The sequence below is a fragment of the Oncorhynchus nerka genome, linkage group LG26, assembly GCF_034236695.1.
Source record: "Oncorhynchus nerka isolate Pitt River linkage group LG26, Oner_Uvic_2.0, whole genome shotgun sequence".
In the NCBI taxonomy this organism is placed as follows: domain Eukaryota; kingdom Metazoa; phylum Chordata; class Actinopteri; order Salmoniformes; family Salmonidae; genus Oncorhynchus; species Oncorhynchus nerka.
The window spans coordinates 4,282,773-4,306,832 of NC_088421.1; the positions used below are offsets into that span (position 1 = coordinate 4,282,773).

Sequence of the window (24,060 nt, forward strand, 5' to 3'; positions counted from 1 at the left end):
AATTTAAAATGGATTATATTGGGGGGGTTTTCACTGGCCTACACACAATACCCCATATTGTCAAAGTGGAATTATGTTTTTAGACATTTTTGCAAATTAATTTAAAAAACGTAATGCTGAAATGTCTCGACTCAATAAGTCATCAACCCCCTTTGTTATGGCAAGCCTAAATAAGTTCAGGTGTAAAAATGTCAAAAGTGAGCAAAAACTCACATAATAAGTTGCATGGACACACTCTGTGTGCAGAAATAGTGTTTAACATGATTTTTGAATGACTACTTCATCTCTGTACCTCACACATACAGTTATCTGTAAGGCCCCACAGTCGGGCAGTGAATGTCAAACACAGATTCAACCACAAAGACCAGGGAGGTTTTCCAATGTCTCGCAAATAAGGGCTCCTATTGGTAGATGGCTTTTTAAAAAAGCAGACATTGAATATCCCTTTGGGCATGGTAAAGTTATTCATTACACTTTGGGTGGTGTATCAATACACCGATTGAATGTAAAGATACAGGCATCCTTCCTAACTCAATTGCCAGATATGAAGGAAATCGCTTAGGGGATTTCACCATGAGGCCAATGGTGACTTTAAAAACAGTTACAGAGTTTAATGGCTGTGATAGGAGACAACTGCGGATGGACCAACAACGTTGTCGTTACTCCACAATACTAGCCCAATTGAAGCCTGTACAGAATAAAAATATTCCAAAACATGCATCCTGTTCGCAACAAGGAACTAAAGTAATACTGCAAAAATTGTGGTAAAGCAATTCCTTTTTCATCCTGAATACAAAGTGTTGTTTGGGACAAATCCAATAAAACACATTACTGAGTAGCACTCTCCATATTTTCAAGCATAGTGGTGGCTGCATCATGTTATGGGTATGCTTGTAATCGTTAAGGACTGGAGAGTTTTTCAGGATAAAAAAAAAGAAACGGAATGGAGTGAAGCAAAGGCAAAACCCTAGAGGAAAACCTGGTTCAGTCTGCTTTTCACCAGACACTGGGGAATTAATTCACCTTTCAGAAGGACAATAATTTGAAACACAAATCTTAAACTGGAGTTGCTTACCAAGAAGACAGTGAATGTTCTTGAGTGGGCGGGTTATAGTTTTGACTTAAATCTGCTTGAAAATCTATGGAAATTGTTGTCTAGCAATGATCAACAATTAATTAGAAAGAGCTTAAAGAATTTAGAAAATAATGATTTACAAAAATGTCTAAAAACATGTATTCACTTTGTCATTATGTGTTATTATTGGTAGATGGGTGCGCAAATAAATATATTTAATCCATTTTGAATTCAGGCCTTAACATAACAAAATGTAAGTCAAGGGGTATGAACACTTTCTGAAGACACTGTAACTGCTACTGTACACACCTTTCCTATTCATATACTGTCCATACGGTCTATACACACATATATATTTATATTCCGGGCTCTAACATTGCTCATTCTGAAATGTCTTAAATTCTTTCTTACACACACTCCCCCTCTCTCTCACCCTGCAGTTTGCGGCGGTGGAAGCGTGGCGAACCCAGCAGGTTGTTCTTGAAGGAGTTGAGGCGTGTCCTCCAGTGGGCGGAGCTACTGGCGGCCATCCCCCCGCTGCCTCCGGGGCTGGAGGGCGGGGTTAGGGAGAGGGATCCGCCCCCGCCACCTCCCTCTGCCCGCGAGGAGGAAGAGGAAGAGGAGGAGGAGGGAGGGGGGTGGGCGGGGGTGCTGGGGGTGGTGGACGGGGGTGCCCAGGGGGTGGGGAGTGGAGACCCCTGAGGGGTGACCTGTGGCACAGGGGCAGAGTTAGGATAGACGCTCTTAGTGACCGACTTAAAGACGGAGGGGCGGGGGAAAAAGAAGAAGCGAGGGATGGGGGAGAGGATGGGGGAGGGGGACGCAGAGGGGGGAGCTTGGAGAGGTAGTGACTTCATGGACTGGAGGTGAGTGCGATCGGAGAGCCCTTTGGAGGGCAGGGTCTGGGTTTTGGGGTCGGGCACAGTCATCCGTTGTGACGGCCGGGGAGTGGTGGCACTTCCTGGTTTGGGGTCTTTGGAGTGGGTGGTGGAGGCGGAGGTGACTTCTGATTGGCTGAAAGTGAAAACTGGGCTCTGATGGGGGGAAGAGAAAGGACGGAGGGACGGAGAGGAGGGAAGGACAGATGAAGAGAGCAATGGTCATGAGTTATGATTTATGAATATGCTGTAGTCTGATTGTACTTATATTTCTAATTGTAGAGATGCATATTCTGTTATTTCTCTTATTATGTTAATTCAATAGGGTCCATTTTGAATAAAGGTCCAGAGACCCTTTCAATTTGAGGGCTAATATGTGATCCTATCGGTCTGTGTCTCTTGTGTGCTTCTAGGCCCTTACTATTGGTGTGTGTGAGTGAGTGTGCGTGTGTGCGTGCGTGTATGTGATGGTATCTATGGTGTGGTTAATGGCTCAGAATGGGACAGTAATGAGGGTGATGGACAGTCAGGACAAATGACAGTCTCAGAAGAACATTTACAGTTACAGGAACACTTCAGTTCATTACAGAGAAACACAATCATATCACAGTAGCTGTGCAGTAGCACATTTCACAGCGAACAAAGGTAGGTAGTCTCATCTCAATGTGAGTTCGGCATATCAAAGATATACTTATGTACAGAAATATACTGATATTACAGGTATGGTATTTTATCAATTCTACAGTAGAACCACCTCTATAATAATCATCAGGTGGTGTAAATGTGTGTTTTTGTAAAAGAGTTGGCCAAGCGTGACTTACCCTGGGACTGCTGAGAGGACTTGACGAGAGCCCTGTTGAAGCGCCACTGACTGAACGAGACCTGGAGGACAAAAATACCATTATCAGACAACACCGGTACAGTAACACCCTTATGGGAAAAACCACATGGATGTCATGTGATCACATGTGATCTGGCCATAGAGAGGCTTTTATTCTCTATTTTGGTTGGGCCAGGGTGTGACTAGGGTGGGCATTCTATGTTCCTTTTTCTATGTTTTTGTATTTCTTTGTTTTTGGCCGGGTATGGTTCTCAATCAGGGACAGCTGTCTATCGTTGTCTCTGATTGAGAACCATACTTAGGTAGCTCTAGCCCACATGGGTTTTGTGGGTAGTTGATTTCTGTTTTGTACCTGACGGAGATGTTTCGGTTGTTCTTTTTGTTACTTTGTATTTAGTGTTAAGTTCTATTTAATAAATGACGAACACGTACCACGCTGCGCTTTGGTCCTCACCTTCTTCCACCAACGGCCGTTACAGATCTTATGTCAAGTTCATTTGATAACATGTGACTACATGTAAAAGCAACACGTGATCGCATGGAGCGCCAAACCGATTTTCATCTGAAAGTGTTTTTTTTTACATGTAAAAGTGCAAATTCCACATGTGAGGTGAAAACATGTTTATTCTCCTCACATGTGAAAAGGTGGTGTCAACACGTGAACTCTGTCGAACACATGTGAACGACTGACCTCATGTGTCTCTTATTTCTTCCATGGAAAAATGTCAGCTCAATTTCAGCTTCACATTTTTTGTTGTTAAAGGGAAGCAATGAAATGGTATGGGGGTTTTTTAAGGTCAGTGGTTCGCTGTTGAGCTAAAACGTGTCGTTAAAAAAAGGTGGAAAAATCTTTCATCTATGACAATATTTGACAAAAATCACTTTAGTACGGACTTATCAATACATCCCCAGATTGGATTTGAACTCACAACCTCTGGATTTGGGGTACAGCTGTTCTTGCTGCTGCGTCACAAACTGTGTAGCATTCTAAGAAGTCACATACACATTCATTACCTACCTATAATACATCTCTGCACACAGGAAAAATAGTGCCATCTGCACTGCTATCTTAGCTACGGAGGACCGAGCTCTCCCCAATTCTCATCGCCGGGGTGGAGCAGGTTGAGAGCTTCAAGTTCCTTGGTGTCCACATCACCAACAAACTAACATGGTCCAAGCACACCAAGACAGTCGTGAAGAGGGCACGACAAAACCTATTTCCCCTTAGGAGTCTGAAAAGATTTGGCTTGAGTCCTCAGATCCTCAAAAGAGTTCTACAGCTGCACCGTTGAGAGCATCCTGACGGGTTGCATCACTGCCTGGTATGGCAAATGCTCAGCCTCCGACCGCAAGGCACTACAAAGGGTAGTGCGAACTGCCCAGTACATCACTGGGGCCAAACTCCCTGCCATCCAGGACCTCTATACCAGGCGATGTCAGAGGAAGGCCCTTAAAATTGTCAAAGACTCCAGCCACCCTAGTCATAGACTGTTATCTCTGGTATCACACGGCAAGTGGTCCCGGAGCGCCAAGTCTAGGTCCAAGAGGCTTCTAAACAGCTTCTATCCCCAAGCCATAAGACTCCTGAACATCTAATCAAATGGCTACCCAGACTATTTGGATTGACCCCCCCCCCCCCCCCCTTATTTTACGCTGCTGCTAATCTCTGTTATTACCTATGCTTAGTCACTTTAATAACTCTACCTAAATGTACATATTAGCTAAATTACCTCGACTAACCGGTGCCCTCGCACATTGACTCTGTTCCGGTACCCCCTGTATATAGTCTCGCTATTGTTATTTTACTGCTGCTTTAATTATTTGTTACTTTTATTATTATTTTGGGGGTATTTTTCTTAAAACTGCATTGTTGGTTAAGGACTTGCAAGTAAGCATTTCACTGTAAGGTCTACACCTGTTGAATTCAGCGCATGTGACAAGTACAATTTGATTTGATTTATCAGTTTATCTGACTATTCTCTCTCATCATTGATTTTATTGATTTATTTCAGTAATTTGAGGGTTTTCTGTATAGTTGTCTACTGTAGGTGAGACATATTATTCTGTTTTAAGGTTACTCCTGAATATAAATATTATAGCTGAGATTTACTTTGAAGTCCAGTCTTGGAATACAGGTGAAATCAGTCATTGACACAGACATGGGGGAGTAGCAGGAAGATAGTAATGCCATGAACCAAGAGGTTGTGAGTTCAAATCCCAGGTGAGGACCTAATGAATAATAATTACTGTATAAATAAACATACACCATGTAATCAAAGTGTGTCAAATATCTAAGTGGAAAACACTGCAGTAATTTTGTCACATTCCGGGGACATCCTGTCCTGTTTGCAGGGCATCATGTGAAAATTTGAATCCACACGTGAAAGGTTATGGGATCATGTGAAATATCATCACATGTGAAGTCGTGAAATCATGTGAAATCATGGGGTTTAGGAACACTTCACATGTGATGATATTTCACATGTTCCCATAACCTTTCACATGTGGATTCAAATTTTCAAAAAGGTTATGGGATCATGTGAAATATCGTCACATGTGAAGTGTTCCAAAACCCCATGATTCACATGTGCATTAGAATTTTGCACGTGCAAAACATGTGGAACTTTCACAAGTGAAGTCATCAGACAACACTAGGACAACAACACAAAGCACGAGTGTGTGTGCCTGTGTGTATGTATGTGTGTGTGCGTGCATTTGTGTGTGTGCATATTCGGTGTGCGTGTGTGTTTATGTGTGTATATATCTATGTCCAACCTCTGGCTGTGTGCGGAGGTGTCCAGCGCCCTGCGCGTGGGTGTTGGGGAGCCCTGCTCCGTCACACTCAGCACCTCCAGGCTCTTCCTCTCCGGCCGGCACCGGCCATGACGGGTCAGCATGGGAGAGTCCACCCGCTTCCTAGGGGGATCTGCTGGGAGACCTTAGAAAGGTTAGAATCCAGGTCTCAGAGGTACACAGAAAGGTTAAAGCACCTCTAACCTACGCTATTTAAAACACTGGTGCATCAAAACACAAATATGTCGGGAGGTTTTGACATGCTGACGTGTCGGACAAAGAAACCGCAGACCTACATGAACTTGTTGTAAAGTTCTGTCACGGGACTTTTATTTAGAAAAGTTTAATTGCAGGACTTTTATTTTGAAACAGACTCGCCAGATGTTGCTTACTGTCGCTAGCTTCACAGATACCTATCAGTAAGTCAGGGTTGGCTAGAAATAGAATGTTCCAAATTATTTCTGAGAATGTTAGGTTAGAATAGAATATGAATCGAATGTCTCTGGGAGAGATCAGAGTGTCCAATAAGTGTTGGTTAGGTTGTTGATTCTTTCTAATATACAGTGCCTTGCGAAAGTATTCGGCCCCCTTGAACTTTGCGACTTTTTGCCACATTTCAGGCTTCAAACATAAAGATATAAAACTGTATTTTTTTGTGAAGAATCAACAACAAGTGGGAAACAATCATGAAGTGGAACGACATTTATTGGATAATTCAAACTTTCTTAACAAATCAAAAACTGAAAAATTGGGCGTGCAAAATTATTCAGCCCCCTTAAGTTAATACTTTGTAGCGCCACCTTTTGCTGCGATTACAGCTGTAAGTCGCTTGGGGTATGTCTCTTTCAGTTTTGCACATCGAGAGACTGACATTTTTTCCCATTCCTCCTTGCAAAACAGCTCGAGCTCAGTGAGGTTGGATGGAGAGCATTTGTGAACAGCAGTTTTCAGTTCTTTCCACAGATTCTCGATTGGATTCAGGTCTGGACTTTGACTTGGCCATTCTAACACCTGGATATGTTTATTTTTGAACCATTCCATTGTAGATTTTGCTTTATGTTTTGGATCATTGTCTTGTTGGAAGACAAATCTCCGTCCCAGTCTCAGGTCTTTTGCAGACTCCATCAGGTTTTCTTCCAGAATGGTCCTGTATTTGGCTCCATCCATCTTCCCATCAATTTTAACCATATTCCCTGTCCCTGCTGAAGAAAAGCAGGCCCAAACCATGATGCTGCCACCACCATGTTTGACAGTGGGGATAGTGTGTTCAGGGTGATGAGCTGTGTTGCTATTACGCCAAACATAACGTTTTGCATTCTTGCCAAAAAGTTCAATTTTGGTTTCATCTGACCAGAGCACCTTCTTCCACATGTTTGGTGTGTCTCCCAGGTGGCTTGTGGCAAACTTTAAACAACACTTTTTATGGATATCTTTAAGAAATTGCTTTCTTCTTGCCACTCTTCCATAAAGGCCAGATTTGTGCAATATACGACTGATTGTTGTCCTATGGACAGAGTCTCCCACCTCAGCTGTAGATATCTGCAGTTCATCCAGAGTGATCATGGGCCTCTTGGCTGCATCTCTGATCAGTCTTCTCCTTGTATGAGCTGAAAGTTTAGAGGGACGGCCAGGTCTTGGTAGATTTGCAGTGGTCTGATACTCCTTCCATTTCAATATTATCGCTTGCACAGTGCTCCTTGGGATGTTTAAAGCTTGGGAAATCTTTTTGTATCCAAATCCGGCTTTAAACTTCTTCACAACAGTATCTCGGACCTGCCTGGTGTGTTCCTTGTTCTTCATGATGCTCTCTGCGCTTTTAACGGACCTCTGAGACTATCACAGTGCAGGTGCATTTATACGGAGACTTGATTACACACAGGTGGATTGTATTTATCATCATTAGTCATTTAGGTCAATACTTTCGCAAGGCACTGTATGTTGTCTAATGTTGTCTAAAGGTTTTCTTTCCAACCTATGCTGTCTAAAGGTTTTCTTTCTAACCTATATCGTTCCTGGGGGGCAGGTCTTCATCCTCACAGCTGGGGTAACGCTCTTTCCTGTCCAAGAGGAGGTAGTAGATCATCTTCTCCTGGTTGTCTCTGAGAAAACGAGAGAGAGAGCGAGAGAGAGAGAGAGAGAGAGAGAGAGAGAGAGAGAGAGAGAGAGAGAGAGAGAGAGAGAGAGAGAGAGAGAGAGAGAGAGAGAGAGAGAGAGAGAGAGAGAGAGAGAGAGAGAGAGAGAGAGAGAGAGAGGGAAAGAGAGAGAGAGAGAGAGAGAGAGAGAGAGAGGGAAAGAGACATTCAGGGATTGATAAAGATGTTTAAATCAGAACTAGAGAATAATGTGAGAGTTGGCGGGACAACAGTAGAAGGAGAAAGAGCCATTGTTTATATCTGTGGTCGTGTTAATGCTTTGCCAGAGTGATGTAACATTTGACATGCCAAAAAAGCAGATTGGTCAGTCAATAGAGAGAGAGAGAGATTGTCTCTTTTTACTGGAATATCACAATCAGTTCCCCTGTCCCAATTTTTTTATTCATTTTACCTTTATGTAAACTAGGCAAGTTCTTATTTTCAATGACGGCCTAGGAACAGTGGGTTAACTGCCTGTTCAGGGGCAGAACGACAGATTTGTACCTTGTCAGCTCGGGGGTTTGAACTTGCAACCTTCCAGTTACTAGTCCAACGCTCTAACCACTAGGCTACCCTGCTGTCCCAATAATGTCCCAATACTCCACAAAGTCCTATTTCCTGGGTTGGATTACCTTTACTTCTCCAGAGAGAAAAATACTAGGATAGAGAAAGGCAGGAAAACACTTGTTGGGAGAAGGGGAGCGAGAGAGATATAGAGAGAGGCTAGTAAAGGAGGAGCAGAGTGAGAGAAACAGAGAGATAGAGAATGTTGAATGGAATTGACAGAGAGAGAGAGAGAGAGAGATAGAGAGCGAAAGAGAGCGCGAGCGAGAGGAAGAGAGAGCGAGAGAGAGATCAATAGTTCATTTCCACAGCAACCAGTGAACGGTGACACTACAGGGGCCACATCAAGGGACACTCACACGGTCGCTAAAAGCAGCCCAGATAGTACTCACTCCTCACACTGCAGGTCCTGGGTCAGTTTCCCCCGGTCTCTGAAGCAGCCCAGCGAGTGCATGCTGTCCAGCACATCGGGGTCCAGCTCGGTCAGCGACACGATCCTCTTCACACACACACGCCTGGGAGGTGGCTGCTCCGGGCACGGCTCGTTACGACCACCACTGGCAGGGGAGAGATACGGAAAGGGGGAAAAGCGAGAGATAGAGAGAAAGACAGACGGCGGGGAGAGAGGTCGGATGAGTAGAGAGTTCAGAGAAAACGGCCACATACACGAGCAACATGTAGAATTCAACGGACTGTCTTGGTTTTAGTCTTCTGTTCGGAGAGAAGAAGACAATGATTAAGTTGTGAGAGACAACAGAGTACAACGGGGTGAGTGTACTTACAGATACCAGGAGTGTTTTTGTATGGCTTCTAGCTGTAAAAGAACACAGACGCAGCCAGTTAGTTACCCACACAGTACTCCTACTACGTCTAGTCAGTACCGTGAGTCTCTCTCCTCCCCTCTCCTACTACGTCAAGTCAGTACCGTGAGTCTCTGTCTACCCCTCTCCTACTACGTCTAGTCAGTACCGTGAGTCTCTCTCCTCCCCTCTCCTACTACGTCTAGTCAGTACCGTGAGTCTCTGTCTACCCCTCTCCTACTACGTCTAGTCAGTACCGTGAGTCTCTGTCTACCCCTCTCCTACTACGTCTAGTCAGTACCGTGAGTCTCTGTCTACCCCTCTCCTACTACGTCTAGATAGTACCGTGAGTCTCTCTCCTCCCCTCTCCTACTACGTCTAGTCAGTACCGTGAGTCTCTGTCTACCCCTCTCCTACTACGTCTAGTCAGTACCGTGAGTCTCTATCCTCCCCTCTCCTACTACGTCTAGTCAGTCCCGTGAGTCTCTGTCTACCCCTCTCCTACTACGTCTAGTCAGTACCGTGAGTCTCTCTCCTCCCCTCTCCTACTACGTCTAGTCAGTACCGTGAGTCTCTATCCTCCCCTCTCCTACTACGTCTAGTCAGTACCGTGAGTCTCTATCCTCCCCTCTCCTACTACGTCTAGTCAGTCCCGTGAGTCTCTGTCTGACCCCTCTCCTACTACGTCTAGTCAGTCCCGTGAGTCTCTGTCTACCCTCTCCTACTACGTCTAGTCAGTACCGTGAGTCTCTCTCCTCCCCTCTCCTACTACGTCTAGTCAGTACCGTGAGTCTCTATCCTCCCCTCTCCTACTACGTCTAGTCAGTACCGTGAGTCTCTATCCTCCCCTCTCCTACTACGTCTAGTCAGTCCCGTGAGTCTCTGTCTACCCCTCTCCTACTACGTCTAGTCAGTACCGTGAGTCTCTCTCCTCCCCTCTCCTACTACGTCTAGTCAGTACCGTGAGTCTCTCTCCTCCCCTCTCCTACTACGTCTAGTCAGTACTGTGAGTCTCTGTCTACCCCTCTCCTACTATGTCTAGATAGTACCGTGAGTCTCTCTCCTCCCCTCTCCTACTACGTCTAGTCAGTACCGTGAGTCTCTGTCTACCCCTCTCCTACTACGTCTAGTCAGTACCGTGAGTCTCTCTCCTCCCCTCTCCTACTACGTCAAGTCAGTACCGTGAGTCTCTGTCTACCCCTCTCCTACTACGTCTAGTCAGTACCGTGAGTCTCTCTCCTCCCCTCTCCTACTACGTCTAGTCAGTACCGTGAGTCTCTGTCTACCCCTCTCCTACTACGTCTAGTCAGTACCGTGAGTCTCTGTCTGCCCCTCTCCTACTACGTCTAGTCAGTACCGTGAGTCTCTCTCCTCCCCTCTCCTACTACGTCTAGTCAGTACCGTGAGTCTCTGTCTACCCCTCTCCTACTACATCTAGTCAGTACCGTGAGTCTCTGTCTACCCCTCTCCTACTACGTCTAGTCAGTACCGTGAGTCTCTGTCTACCCCTCTCCTACTACGTCTAGTCAGTACCGTGAGTCTCTCTCCTCCCCTCTCCTACTACGTCTAGTCAGTACCGTGAGTCTCTGTCTACCCCTCTCCTACTACGTCTAGTCAGTACCGTGAGTCTCTGTCTACCCCTCTCCTACTACGTCTAGATAGTACCGTGAGTCTCTCTCCTCCCCTCTCCTACTACGTCTAGTCAGTACCGTGAGTCTCTGTCTACCCCTCTCCTACTACGTCTAGTCAGTACCGTGAGTCTCTATCCTCCCCTCTCCTACTACGTCTAGTCAGTCCCGTGAGTCTCTGTCTACCCCTCTCCTACTACGTCTAGTCAGTACCGTGAGTCTCTCTCCTCCCCTCTCCTACTACGTCTAGTCAGTACCGTGAGTCTCTATCCTCCCCTCTCCTACTACGTCTAGTCAGTACCGTGAGTCTCTCCCCTCCCCTCTCCTACTACGTCTAGTCAGTACCGTGAGTCTCTCTCCTCCCCTCTCCTACTACGTCTAGTCAGTACCGTGAGTCTCTCTCCTCCCCTCTCCTACTACGTCTAGTCAGTACCGTGAGTCTCTATCCTCCCCTCTCCTACTACGTCTAGTCAGTACCATGAGTCTCTCCCCTCCCCTCTCCTACTACGTCTAGTCAGTACCGTGAGTCTCTCTCCTCCCCTCTCCTACTACGTCTAGTCAGTACCGTGAGTCTCTGTCTATCCCCTCTCCCCTCTCCTACTACGTCTAGTCAGTACCGTGAGTCTCTCTCCTCCCCTCTCCTACTACGTCTAGTCAGTACCGTGAGTCTCTGTCTACCCCTCTCCTACTACGTCTAGTCAGTACCGTGAGTCTCTCTCCTCCCCTCTCCTACTACGTCTAGTCAGTACCGTGAGTCTCTCTCCTCCCCTCTCCTACTACGTCTAGTCAGTACCGTGAGTCTCTGTCTACCCCTGTCCTACTACGTCTAGTCAGTACCGTGAGTCTCTCTCCTCCCCTCTCCTACTACGTCTAGTCAGTACCGTGAGTCTCTGTCTATCCCTCTCCTACTACGTCTAGTCAGTACCGTGAGTCTCTGTCTACCCCTGTCCTACTACGTCTAGTCAGTACAGTGAGTCTCTCTCCTCCCCTCTCCTACTACGTCTAGTCAGTACGGTGAGTCTCTCTCCTCCCCTCTCCTACTACGTCTAGTCAGTACCGTGAGTCTCTCTCCTCCCCTCTCCTACTACGTCTAGTCAGTACCGTGAGTCTCCACCCTCCCCTCTCCTACTACGTCTAGTCAGTACCGTGAGTCTCTCTCCTGCCCTCTCCTACTACGTCTAGTCAGTACCGTGAGTCTCTGTCTACCCCTCTCCTACTATGTCTAGTCAGTACCGTGAGTCTCTCTCCTCCCCTCTCCTACTACGTCTAGTCAGTACCGTGAGTCTCTGTCTACCCCTCTTCTACTACGTCTAGTCAGTACCGCGAGTCTCTGTCTACCCCTCTCCTACTATGTCTAGTCAGTACCGTGAGTCTCTCTCCTCCCCTCTCCTACTACGTCTAGTCAGTACCGTGAGTCTCTCTCCTCCCCTCTCCTACTACGTCTAGTCAGTACCGTGAGTCTCTCTCCTCGCCTCTCCTACTACGTCTAGTCAGTACCGTGAGTCTCTCTCCTCCCCTCTCCTACTACGTCTAGTCAGTACCGTGAGTCTTTCTCCTCCCCTCTCCTACTACGTCTAGTCAGTACCGTGAGTCTCCTACTACCCCTCTCCTACTACGTCTAGTCAGTACCGTGAGTCTCTCTCCTCCCCTCTCCTACTACGTCTAGTCAGTACCGTGAGTCTCTGTCTACACCTCTCCTCCCCTCTCCAACTACGTCTAGTCAGTACCGTGAGTCTCTGTCTACCCCTCTCCTCCCCTACTACGTCTAGTCAGTACCGCGAGTCTCTCTCTACCCCTCTCCTCCCCTCTCCTACTACGTCTAGTCAGTACCGTGAGTCTCTCTCTACCCCTCTCATCCCCTCTCCTACTACGTCTAGTCAGTACCGTGAGTCTCTGTCTACCCCTCTCCTACTACGTCTAGTCAGTACCGTGAGTCTCTCTCCTCCCCTCTTTTACTACGTCTAGTCAGTACCGTGAGTCTCTGTCTACCCCTCTCCTACTACGTCTAGTCAGTACCGTGAGTCTCTGTCTACACCTCTCCTCCCCTCTCCAACTACGTCTAGTCAGTACCGTGAGTCTCTGTCTACCCCTCTCCTCCCCTACTACGTCTAGTCAGTACCGCGAGTCTCTCTCTACCCCTCTCCTCCCCTCTCCTACTACGTCTAGTCAGTACCGTGAGTCTCTCTCTACCCCTCTCATCCCCTCTCCTACTACGTCTAGTCAGTACCGTGAGTCTCTGTCTACCCCTCTCCTACTACGTCTAGTCAGTACCGTGAGTCTCTCTCCTCCCCTCTCCTACTACGTCTAGTCAGTACCGTGAGTCTCTGTCTACCCCTCTCCTACTACGTCTAGTCAGTACCGTGAGTCTCTCTCCTCCCCTCTTTTACTATGTCTAGTCAGTACCGTGAGTCTCTGTCTACCCCTCTCCTACTATGTCTAGTCAGTACCGTGAGTCTCTCTCCTCCCCTCTCCTACTACGTCTAGTCAGTACCGTCAGTCTCTGTCTACCCCTCTCCTACTACGTCTAGTCAGTACCGTGAGTCTCTCTCCTCCCCTCTCCTACTACGTCTAGTCAGTACCGTGAGTCTCTCTCCTCCCCTCTCCTACTACGTCTAGTCAGTACCGTGAGTCTCTCTCCTCCCCTCTCCTACTACGTCTAGTCAGTACCGTGAGTCTCTGTCTACCCCTCTCCTACTACGTCTAGTCAGTACCGTGAGTCTCTCTCCTCCCCTCTCCTACTACGTATAGTCAGTACCGTGAGTCTCCGTCTACCCCTCTCCTACTACGTCTAGTCAGTACCGTGAGTCTCTCTCCTCCCCTCTCCTACTACGTCTAGTCAGTACCGTGAGTCTCTGTCTACCCCTCTCCTACTACGTCTAGTCAGTACCGTGAGTCTCTCTCCTCCCCTCTCCTACTACGTCTAGTCAGTACCGTGAGTCTCTGTCTACCCCTGTCCTACTACGTCTAGTCAGTGCCGTGAGTCTCTCTCTTCCCCTCTCCTACTACGTCTAGTCAGTACCGTGAGTCTCTGTCTACCCCTCTCCTACTATGTCTAGTCAGTACCGTGAGTCTCTCTCCTCCCCTCTTTTACTACGTCTAGTCAGTACCGTGAGTCTCTGTCTACCCCTCTCCTACTACGTCTAGTCAGTACCGTGAGTCTCTCTCCTCCCCTCTCCTACTATGTCTAGTCAGTACCGTGAGTCTCTCTCCTCCCCTCTCCTACTATGTCTAGTCAGTACCGTGAGTCTCTCTCCTCCCCTCTCCTACTATGTCTAGTCAGTACCGTGAGTCTCTGTCTATCCCTCTCCTACTACGTCTAGTCAGTACCGTGAGTCTCTCTCCTCCCCTCTCCTACTATGTCTAGTCAGTACCGTGAGTCTCTCCTCCCCTCTCCTACTACGTCTAGTCAGTACCGTGAGTCTCTGTCTACCCCTCTCCTACTACGTCTAGTCAGTACCGTGAGTCTCTCTCCTCCCCTCTCCTACTACGTCTAGTCAGTACCGTGAGTCTCTCTCCTCCCCTCTCCTACTACGTCTAGTCAGTACCGTGAGTCTCTCTCCTCCCCTCTCCTACTACGGCTAGTCAGTACCGTGAGTCTCTCTCCTCCCCTCTCCTACTACGTCTAGTCAGTACCGTGAGTCTCTGTCTACCCCTCTCCTACTACGTCTAGTCAGTACCGTGAGTCTCTCTCCTCCCCTCTTCTACTACGTCTAGTCAGTACCGTGAGTCTCCGTCTACCCCTCTCCTACTACGTCTAGTCAGTACCGTGAGTGTCTGTCTACCCCTCTCCTACTACGTCTAGTCAGTACCGTGAGTCTCTCTCCTCCCCTCTCCTACTACGTCTAGTCAGTACCGTGAGTCTCTGTCTACCCCTCTCCTACTACGTCTAGTCAGTACCGTGAGTCTCTGTCTACCCCTCTCCTCCCCTCTCCTACTACGTCTAGTCAGTACCGTGAGTCTCTGTCTACCCCTCTCCTCCCCTACTACGTCTAGTCAGTACCGTGAGTCTCTCTCTCTACCCCTCTCCCCCCCTCTCCTACTACATCTAGTCAGTACCGTGAGTCTCTGTCTACCCCTCTCCTCCCCTACTACGTCTAGTCAGTACCGTGAGTCTCTCTCTCTACCCCTCTCCTCCCCTCTCCTACTACGTCTAGTCAGTACCGTGAGTCTCTGTCTACCCCTCTCCTCCCCTACTACGTCTAGTCCGTACCGTGAGTCTCTCTCTACCCCTCTCCTACCCCGTACCGTGAGTCCCTCTCTTCCTCACCCCTCTCTCTCTCTACCCCTCTCCTCTCCTCCCCCGTACCGTGAGTCTCTTGTCAGGGTTGACCTGGATCATTCCTTTGAGCAGGGCCTGGCAGTCTGGGGGGATGAAGTGGGGCATGTGGAACACCCCACTCTTCACCTTCTCAAGGAGCTGGCGCAGGTTGTCATGGTCAAAGGGTAGAGCTCCCTACACACACACACACACACACACACACAGGAGAGGAGAGAGGGGAGTTACAGAGCGAGAGACATCGAGGGGAAGAAAGAGATGGAGGGAGAGGTTCTTACCACCAGCAGTGCAAAGAGGATGACTCCACAGCTCCACACATCTGCCCTGCGACCGTCATACTTCTCCCCCTGCAATGCAAGAGGACGGCAGGACACTCAAGGAGAATAAAACCGATTCACTGTTCATTCATGCAGTACAGACACACACAGAGATTGTGGGTGTACGTCTGACCTCCACAGACGCACAGAGAGAAGGGAACTTACTCGGATAACTTCTGGACACGCGTAGTGAGGAGATCTGTCATGGTTCAGAAGAAAGAAAAGGCAGTTCTTAACATGTTTTATTTATTTAACCAGGCAAGTCAGTTAAGAACAAATTCTTATTTACAATAACGGCCTACAGGGGAACAGTGGGTTATAACTGCCTTGTTCAGGGGCAGAACGACCGACTTTTATCTTGTCAGCTCGGGGATTCGATCCAGCAACCTTTCGGTTACTTGTCCAACGCTCTAACCACTAGGCTACCTGCCATCCCCAAAATACTGTACGTCAGTAAGGGCACCCGCCTCTACACACACACGCAGGAACACACACACTGTACTCACCCACAGCTGGTCTCTAGCAGGCTGTCTCCCACCTGTAGGGAAGCCATGCCGAAGTCAGCGATGCGGATGTTGTTCTTCTCATCCAGGAGCAGGTTCTCAGGCTTCAGGTCTCTATGACTACACACACACACACACACACACACACACACACACACACAAACACGCGCGCACACACACACGCGTGGACACACAAACACACGCACGCGTGTGCACACACACACACACAAACAAACACACGCACACACACACACACACACACACACACACACACACACACACACACACACACACACACAGGTTAGAGAAACAGGTATGTTCTCTTCATTCACGTCTTCTTTTTCGCCTCTCTAGAGTTTAAACTGGATTGATTTGACATAGTGGCTGTATATATCTATTGCTCTGACCTTATAGAGTGACAGTGTACACACAGACCGACCAGGTGAATCCGAGTGAAATCTATGATCCCTTATTGATGTCACTTGTTAAATCCACTTCAATTAGTGTAGAGGAAGGGGAGGAGATGGGTGAAAGAATCTTGACACAATTGAGACATGGATTGTGTGTGTGCACCATTCAGAGGCTGAATAATGGGCAAGACAAAAGATTGAAATGCTTCTGAACAGGGTATGGTAGTAGGTGCCAGGTGCAACAGTTTCAGTGTTCCAAGAACTGCAAAGCTGCTGGGTTTTTCACACTCAACAGTTTCCCATGTGTGTCAAGAATGGTCGACCACCCTAAGGACATCCAGCCAACTAGACAACTGTGGGAAGTATTGGAGTCAACATGGGCCAGCATCCCTGTGGAATGCATTCAACACCTTGTAGAGTTCATGCCCTGATGAACTGAGGCTGTTCTGAGGGTAAAAGGTGTGGGGGGGCAACTCAATATTAGGAAGGTGTTTGTAATGTTTGGTATACTCAGTGTATATACTGCATTGCTGTAGTGTCTGAACATGTAGAGTGACTGTGTATATACTTCTGTAGTGTCTGACCATATAGAGTGACTGTGTATATATTTCTGTAGTGTCTGACCATATAGAGTGACTGTGTATATATTGCTGTAGTGTCTGACCACATAGAGTGACTGTGTATATACTTCTGTCGTGTCTGACCATATAGAGTGACTGTGTATATATACTTCTGTAGTGTCTGACCATATAGAGTGACTGTGTATATATTTCTGTATACAGTATATTATTGTAGTGTCTGACCATATAGAGTGACTGTGTACATATTGCTGTATACAGTATATTATTGTAGTGTCTGGCCGTATAGAGAGACTGTGTATATATTTCTGTAGTGTCTGACCATATAGAGTGACTGTGTACATATTGCTTTATACAGTATATTACCGTAGTGCCTGACCATATAGAGTGACTGTGTATATATTGCTGTAGTGTCTGACCATATAGAGTGACTGTGTACATATTTCTGTAGTGTCTGACCATATAGAGTGACTGTGTATATATTGCTGTAGTGTCTGACCATATAGAGTGACTGTGTATATATTGCTGTAGTGTCTGACCATATAGAGTGACTGTGTACATATTGCTGTATACAGGATATTGCTGTAGTGTCTGACCATATAGAGTGACTGTGTATATATTGCTGTATACAGTATATTGCTGTAGTGTCTGACCATATAGAGTGACTGTGTATATATTTCTGTAGTGTCTGACCATATAGAGTGACTGTGTATATATTTCTGTAGTGTCTGACCATATAGAGTGACTGTGTATATATTTCTGTAGTGTCTGAACATATAGAGTGACTGTGTATATATTTCTGTAGTGTCTGACCACATAGAGTGACTGTGTATATACTTCTGTCGTGTCTGACCATATAGAGTGACTGTGTATATATACTTCTGTAGTGTCTGACCATATAGAGTGACTGTGTATATATTTCTGTATACAGTATATTATTGTAGTGTCTGACCATATAGAGTGACTGTGTACATATTGCTGTATACAGTATATTATTGTAGTGTCTGGCCGTATAGAGAGACTGTGTATATATTTCTGTAGTGTCTGACCATATAGAGTGACTGTGTACATATTGCTTTATACAGTATATTACCGTAGTGCCTGACCATATAGAGTGACTGTGTATATATTGCTGTAGTGTCTGACCATATAGAGTGACTGTGTACATATTTCTGTAGTGTCTGACCATATAGAGTGACTGTGTATATATTGCTGTAGTGTCTGACCATATAGAGTGACTGTGTATATATTGCTGTAGTGTCTGACCATATAGAGTGACTGTGTATATATTTATGTAGTGTCTGACCATATAGAGTGACTGTGTATATATTGCTGTAGTGTCTGACTATATAGAGTGGCTGTGTATATATTGCTGTAGTGTCTGACCATATAGAGTGACTGTGTACATATTGCTGTATACAGGATATTGCTGTAGTGTCTGACCATATAGAGTGACTGTGTATATATTGCTGTATACAGTATATTTCTGTAGTGTCTGACCATATAGAGTGACTGTGTACATATTGCTGTATACAGTATATTACTGTAGTGTCTGACCATATAGAGTGACTGTGTACATATTTCTGTAGTGTCTGACCATATAGAGTGACTGTGTATATATTTCTGTAGTGTCTGACCATATAGAGTGACTGTGTACATATTGCTGTAGTGTCTGACCATATAGAGTGACTGTGTATATATTTCTGTAGTGTCTGACCATATAGAGTGACTGTGTACATATTGCTGTATACAGGATATTACTGTAGTGTCTGACCATATAGAGTGACTGTGTACATATTGCTGTATACAGGATATTGTTGTAGTGTCAGACCATATAGAGTGACTGTGTATATATTGCTGTATACAGTATATTGCTGTAGTGTCTGACCATATAGAGTGACTGTGTACATATTGCTGTATACAGGATATTGCTGTATTTTCTGACAATATAGAGTGACTGTGTACATATTGCTGTATACAGTATATTGCTGTAGTGTCTGACCATATAGAGTGACTGTGTACATATTGTTGTATACAGTATATTACTGTAGTGTCTGACCATATAGAGTGACTGTGTACATATTGCTGTATACAGGATATTGCTGTAGTGTCTGACCATATAGAGTGACTGTGTATATATTACTGTAGTGTCTGACCATATAGAGTGACTGTGTATATACTACTGTAGTGTCTGACCATATAGAGTGACTGTGTATATACTACTGTAGTGTCTGACCATATAGAGTGACTGTGTATATACTACTGTAGTGTCTGACCATATAGAGTGACTGTGTATATACTACTGTAGTGTCTGACCATATAGAGTGGCTGTGGCAGAAGTCCAGCGCTGAGATGATCTGTCTGAAGAACTTCCTGGCCTCTTTAGGCGTCAGTCTGCCCTTCTTCACCAGGTAGTCAAATAACTCTCCTCCTGAGACATGCTCCAACACCAGATACCTGGGAGGGAGGGCGGGAGGGAGGGAGGGCGGGAGGGGAGGGAGGGAGGGAGGGAGGGAGGGAGGCAGGGGGAGGGAGGGAGGGAGGGAGGAGGGAGGGAGGGAAAGGGAGGAATCAAATACTGTATGTTTCAGCATATAATAATAACAAACTAATTCCCCCACTGTACATGGTCACACATACTCTCACACACTTTGATGTGTACATGCTTAAACATGTATAGGCCTGTTCATAATGTCACACGTTCAGTACAGCACCAATTATCACTCACACATACACATGCGTGCGCGCACACACATACACATGCATGCACACACTCACGCACAGTATATTAGTATATTATTATATTATTGAGTTTTGGTACAGTAGAAGAGACGGGCAGAAAGAGTGGGTGAGAAAAGAGGATAATATACTTACAGGTATTTGTTATTCTCATAAACATCATGCAGCTTCAGCACATGAGGGTGCTCTATTAGTTTTAGTATAGCTATCTCCCTCTCCACCTGGAGACACAGAGAGAGAGAGAGAGAGAGAGAGAGAGAGAGAGAGAGAGAGAGAGGAGTTACAAACAGAGAGGAGAGAGAGAGGGGGGGGGTCGAGCGAGAGGGAGAGAGTGAGAGAGAGAGAGGAGGTACGAACAGAAAAGAGAGAGAGAGGAGGTACAAACAGAGGAGAGAGAGAGAGAGGAGGTACGAACAGAGAGAGAGAGAGAGAGAGAGAGAGAGAGAGAGCGAGAGAGAGGAGGTACGAACAGAAGAGAGAGAGAGAGAGAGAGAGAGAGAGATTCATATTTATATATATTTATAGAGAGAGAGGAGGTACGAACAGAGGAGAGAGAGAGAGAGAGAGAGAGAGAGAGAGCGAGAGGAGGTACGAACAGAGGAGAGAGAGAGAGAGAGAGAGAGAGGAGGTACAAACAGAGGAGAGAGAGCGAGCGAGCTTGAGAGGAGATAAAGACAGCAGGAGCAAGTCCGGAAGCGAGAGATAGCAAGAGATCGATAGAGAGCGAGCGCCAGTGAGCGCATGTGACAGAAAGAGCTTGTGAACACACAGTGCATAGCCTATACACACACCTCCTCTACCCCAGAAGTAGATTACAAAAGAAGAACCAAAGAGGAAGAAGAAGCTGATGACATATTGTATGTCAAACTACATTCATTATTAACGACAGCACACTGGCTGGTCTATATAATGTGCTCCTACAAATGCCTAATAGCAGGCTCATGGCTCTCTCTGTAGGCTACTGGACCTTCAGAAGGACAGACACTGAGAGCCTCTGAGTCCCAATTGGCACCTTATTCGCCGTGAAATGCACTACTTTTGACCAGGGCCCATGCTCTGGTCGGAAGTAGCCCGCAATGTCGGGGAATAAGGGTGCCATTTGGAACACAGGCAGCTTCTCCGGGCTCATACCTTCATGAGGACAGACTCGGACAGCTTCTCTCGGTTCACAATCTTTATGGCCACCTTCTGTCCCGTGATACAGTGGACTCCCAGCTTCACCAAACCTGGGAGAGAGAGAGAGAGAGAGAGAGAGAGAGAGAGAGAGAGAGAGAGAGAGAGAGAGAGAGGGCGGAGGAGGAGAGGAGATGGGGGAGAGAGAGAGGGAGAGAGAGACAGAGAGAGAGAGGGCGTAGGAGGAGAGGAGATATGGAGAGAGAGAGAGAAATAGAGAGAGAAAAAGAGCGGAAAGTAAGAAAAGAAAGAGAGAGAGAAAAGCTTTGAGTTTGTCTCGTTCGTTTTGCTTCTCCTTTACTTTCAACACGGCTCCATTCTCATTCACAACAAGTGAGCCAGAACCCATACAGGGGACACGGGTGGAGCATGGCCTCGCCCAAACCATATCGACTTGACTAGGCAGAACCTAATGGCCTAATTCAGCGACTGCAGTCTACGTCGGCCTGTCTATGGTTCAACCAGTTCAATCCACCAAGGCTACACCAGCCTGTTCTCAGCACTGACATCCGATACTCGCCAAAACCTCCACAATAAACCAAGCAATATCAGTCTTCTCCATCGATGTCCATTCATGCCAGCTGGTCAGTCTACACAGGTCTGAACGAGTCTACCGAGGGGACAGATTCCCAGACCAGGATTAAGTCTACTCCTAGATTAAAAAACCTCCACTGGGGAGAGAGTGTTGTTTTAGTCCAGGAATAGAGAACAGGCTTAATCTGAGCGTGGTACATCTGCCCTTATTAGATAAATTCATCCTGCTAGTCCAAGTCTCTGCCCGTCGAGTGGGCCTACTTTACTCTGGCGGGGGGTCACTTAGCTCCAATATGAAGGTCCGGATTTACCAGACACAAATGAAACCTAATCCTGGATTTAAAACGCCGTTTCAATGTAGAATGAAGATTCCCTTTAGCCCTGGACTAGGCTTAATCTGTGACCGGTTAGTTAGTTAGTTAGACTTCAGAGCACCAGGAGATGAAAGATACCGAGATCGGCCAGACTGTGTCCACCCCTGTACTGTTTCTGTCAATGAGACGCACCCCTCAGAGACACATGGATTCATTCCTGAAGGACACAGACACCATACACAAACAAGCAGACAACACGCACACAGCTACTCTCACAACAAACAAACAAAAAAACATGACATGCAACATCATACACACGTAAAAGCTGTGACCACATGCTTGACATTACTGATCCCGGATATTTGCAAATGGCAAGACTATCGGGGCCTATCGGGCCCGTCCGTGTGAGTTGCTTGCACTACTGTGACATACATCACATACACACACATATTAATCCTGAGGACATCATGTCCAGGCGCACATAGAGCGGACTCTTTAGACAACCAATTGTATTTCTCGGCCTAATATACATCAATAGTTACAGACGTGACTATTTTAATCTACCATGCATTGATAATAGCAGCTTTTGCGCTTGGTGATGAGTTTAAAGGGAACGGTGGAAGTACGCTTACCCGTCTGTCCCTTCCCAAGGGTTTTCTCCAACCGGTAAGGCCCGACGTATTGGGCCGACTGGCCTACGGACAGCTCCTTGCTTGTCATGATGTCCGTGCGTTGAAAGCGAAATGATATGATGATAAGGAGATCAACTCGCAGTTTTTTTCAGGAGGAATGTATAGCTGTCGGTCCTGGCGGCAGAACGGCTCCGCGGTAATAACATTACAGACGCCTAGCGATGTTGTCACAGGGAGGAATGGAGAGAGCGGTTGTAGTCGTGATGACAATATCGTGGCCTATAGTCTCGGCAGGGCTACTCCCGTGCACTTGCCCTTTTCTATGCGGCTATTGCATAAATTTTCCGTCATATAAATTCGGCAAACTCAGTTTATTATCAACGACCGTGAATTGACTAAACAGGAATGAAACAAGGGGACGTTAGAAAGTGGAAGAGGGAAACTCGTACGGAGATTTTGACAGGTGCATATTTGAGAAGTCCAAAATAACGGAAGTTATTATGAATTACAATTATTATTAACAATAGACGTAATAAATGTGTCCTATTGTTCATATTAGTATAGACAGATAGATGTAAGCAGCTGGAATAGCCTATCAAAAACTATTTCATCAGATAGGCTCAATTTAACGGCTAGATTGCACACAATTCTGCACCTCATAGCCTACACCCGATGCTGTCATAAGTGATCCTTATAATAACATAATAACGACATTTGTAAAGAATCTTATCATCGTAACATATTTGTGTCTTCCTCCACCTCTTTTTGTCTCATTTTGGTATGTAGACTATCTCTGCTCCGTCCTTCAGGCTATATGAATAGTAATTTTCCGTTATAGCCTCAGAGGGGTGGTTTTCCCAATATCCGGTGCACTCTTCGGATTATCCCAGGGCCTGGTATCAGGAAATAGAGGGTAACAGAGCGTCAAAACAGCCACCCTGCTATCCGCACCCGTTCGGACTAGCCTAGACTTCCCTCAATCTGTATTCCCCCAGTCAACGTCTGTCAACAATTTCACTTTGCGTTTCTGTTCGGACCAAAATGTTATTTTTCTTTCGATAAATAATCGTTTTCTCTATTTAAGTGAAACGCTCGATTGGATGGTTGTAATACATCGTGTTTCTACAAAAAAAAAAAAAAAAAGCATATTTAGCTGGTGTAGTACTCCTCCCTCCCTCTTTCTTTCCCGTGCACTCTCCCCTCCCTCCCTCGCCGTCTATGGACATATCACACCATCCCCGCTCGCGCTCCTGTCGCCGCTGGTTCCAAGAATCATCCTTCACCGGCGTCCTTGTGCAGAAAGATGCAGCTTCAGAAGCGATTCGAAAAATATCTGCTTGTCTGTCGAAGTTCTTTGCATCCACAATCCATCACGGGATAGCCTCCCTTCTGGCCGCAAAAAAAAACACGTTATTTTTTTTCTCTCTCCCCTCTTCTTCTCCTCCTCATACGATACGGCAGCATCAGCATCCGGGTTCCGTTCCGCCCCCCCCCTTTTTCTCTCCTCCACCCCATCCTTTTCCCCCGTCTGCCTCTCCTTAAAATATGCTTTCCGTCGCCTCCTGTTCGCCTACCTACTTCTTTATTCAAACACACCAACTTTTGAAGGGCTGAGGGGGAAACACATGAAAATACCCTTTCCGACATCTAATAGTGTAAAGAAAAGAAGATACACGTGTTGTTGAATGTTCTTGTAGAATAGAATAGTATAGAATAACAAACCGATTAATTTACTTCCTTTTAATAGTTTTTGTACGTCCCTCTTTGGTCCATTTCCACGTCTTTCTTATTTCATCCCAGGCAACACAAAATGTAATACGGTCATTTACAAGTGTTTAACTAAAAGTATGTTTCTCTTGATCTAGCCTATTGA

At 46.3% G+C, this 24,060-nt stretch overlaps 1 protein-coding gene across 1 annotated transcript in view; it reads right to left on the bottom strand.

Moving 5' to 3' along the window:
• Window positions 1-23,614, bottom strand: part of brsk1b (BR serine/threonine kinase 1b) — a 32,219-nt gene extending 8,605 nt beyond the window's left edge. The window contains 16 exon segments of the mRNA XM_065010004.1: window positions 1,509-1,713; window positions 1,715-1,752; window positions 1,755-2,109; window positions 2,775-2,835; window positions 5,570-5,720; window positions 7,589-7,686; window positions 8,676-8,840; window positions 9,066-9,097; window positions 15,018-15,164; window positions 15,266-15,334; window positions 15,470-15,503; window positions 15,811-15,927; window positions 19,112-19,252; window positions 19,670-19,755; window positions 20,666-20,760; window positions 22,188-23,614. Of these exon segments, the coding sequence (XP_064866076.1) occupies window positions 1,509-1,713; window positions 1,715-1,752; window positions 1,755-2,109; window positions 2,775-2,835; window positions 5,570-5,720; window positions 7,589-7,686; window positions 8,676-8,840; window positions 9,066-9,097; window positions 15,018-15,164; window positions 15,266-15,334; window positions 15,470-15,503; window positions 15,811-15,927; window positions 19,112-19,252; window positions 19,670-19,755; window positions 20,666-20,760; window positions 22,188-22,275 (1,882 nt within the window). The 5' untranslated portion in view covers window positions 22,276-23,614.
• Window positions 23,615-24,060: the final 446 nt, after the last annotated feature.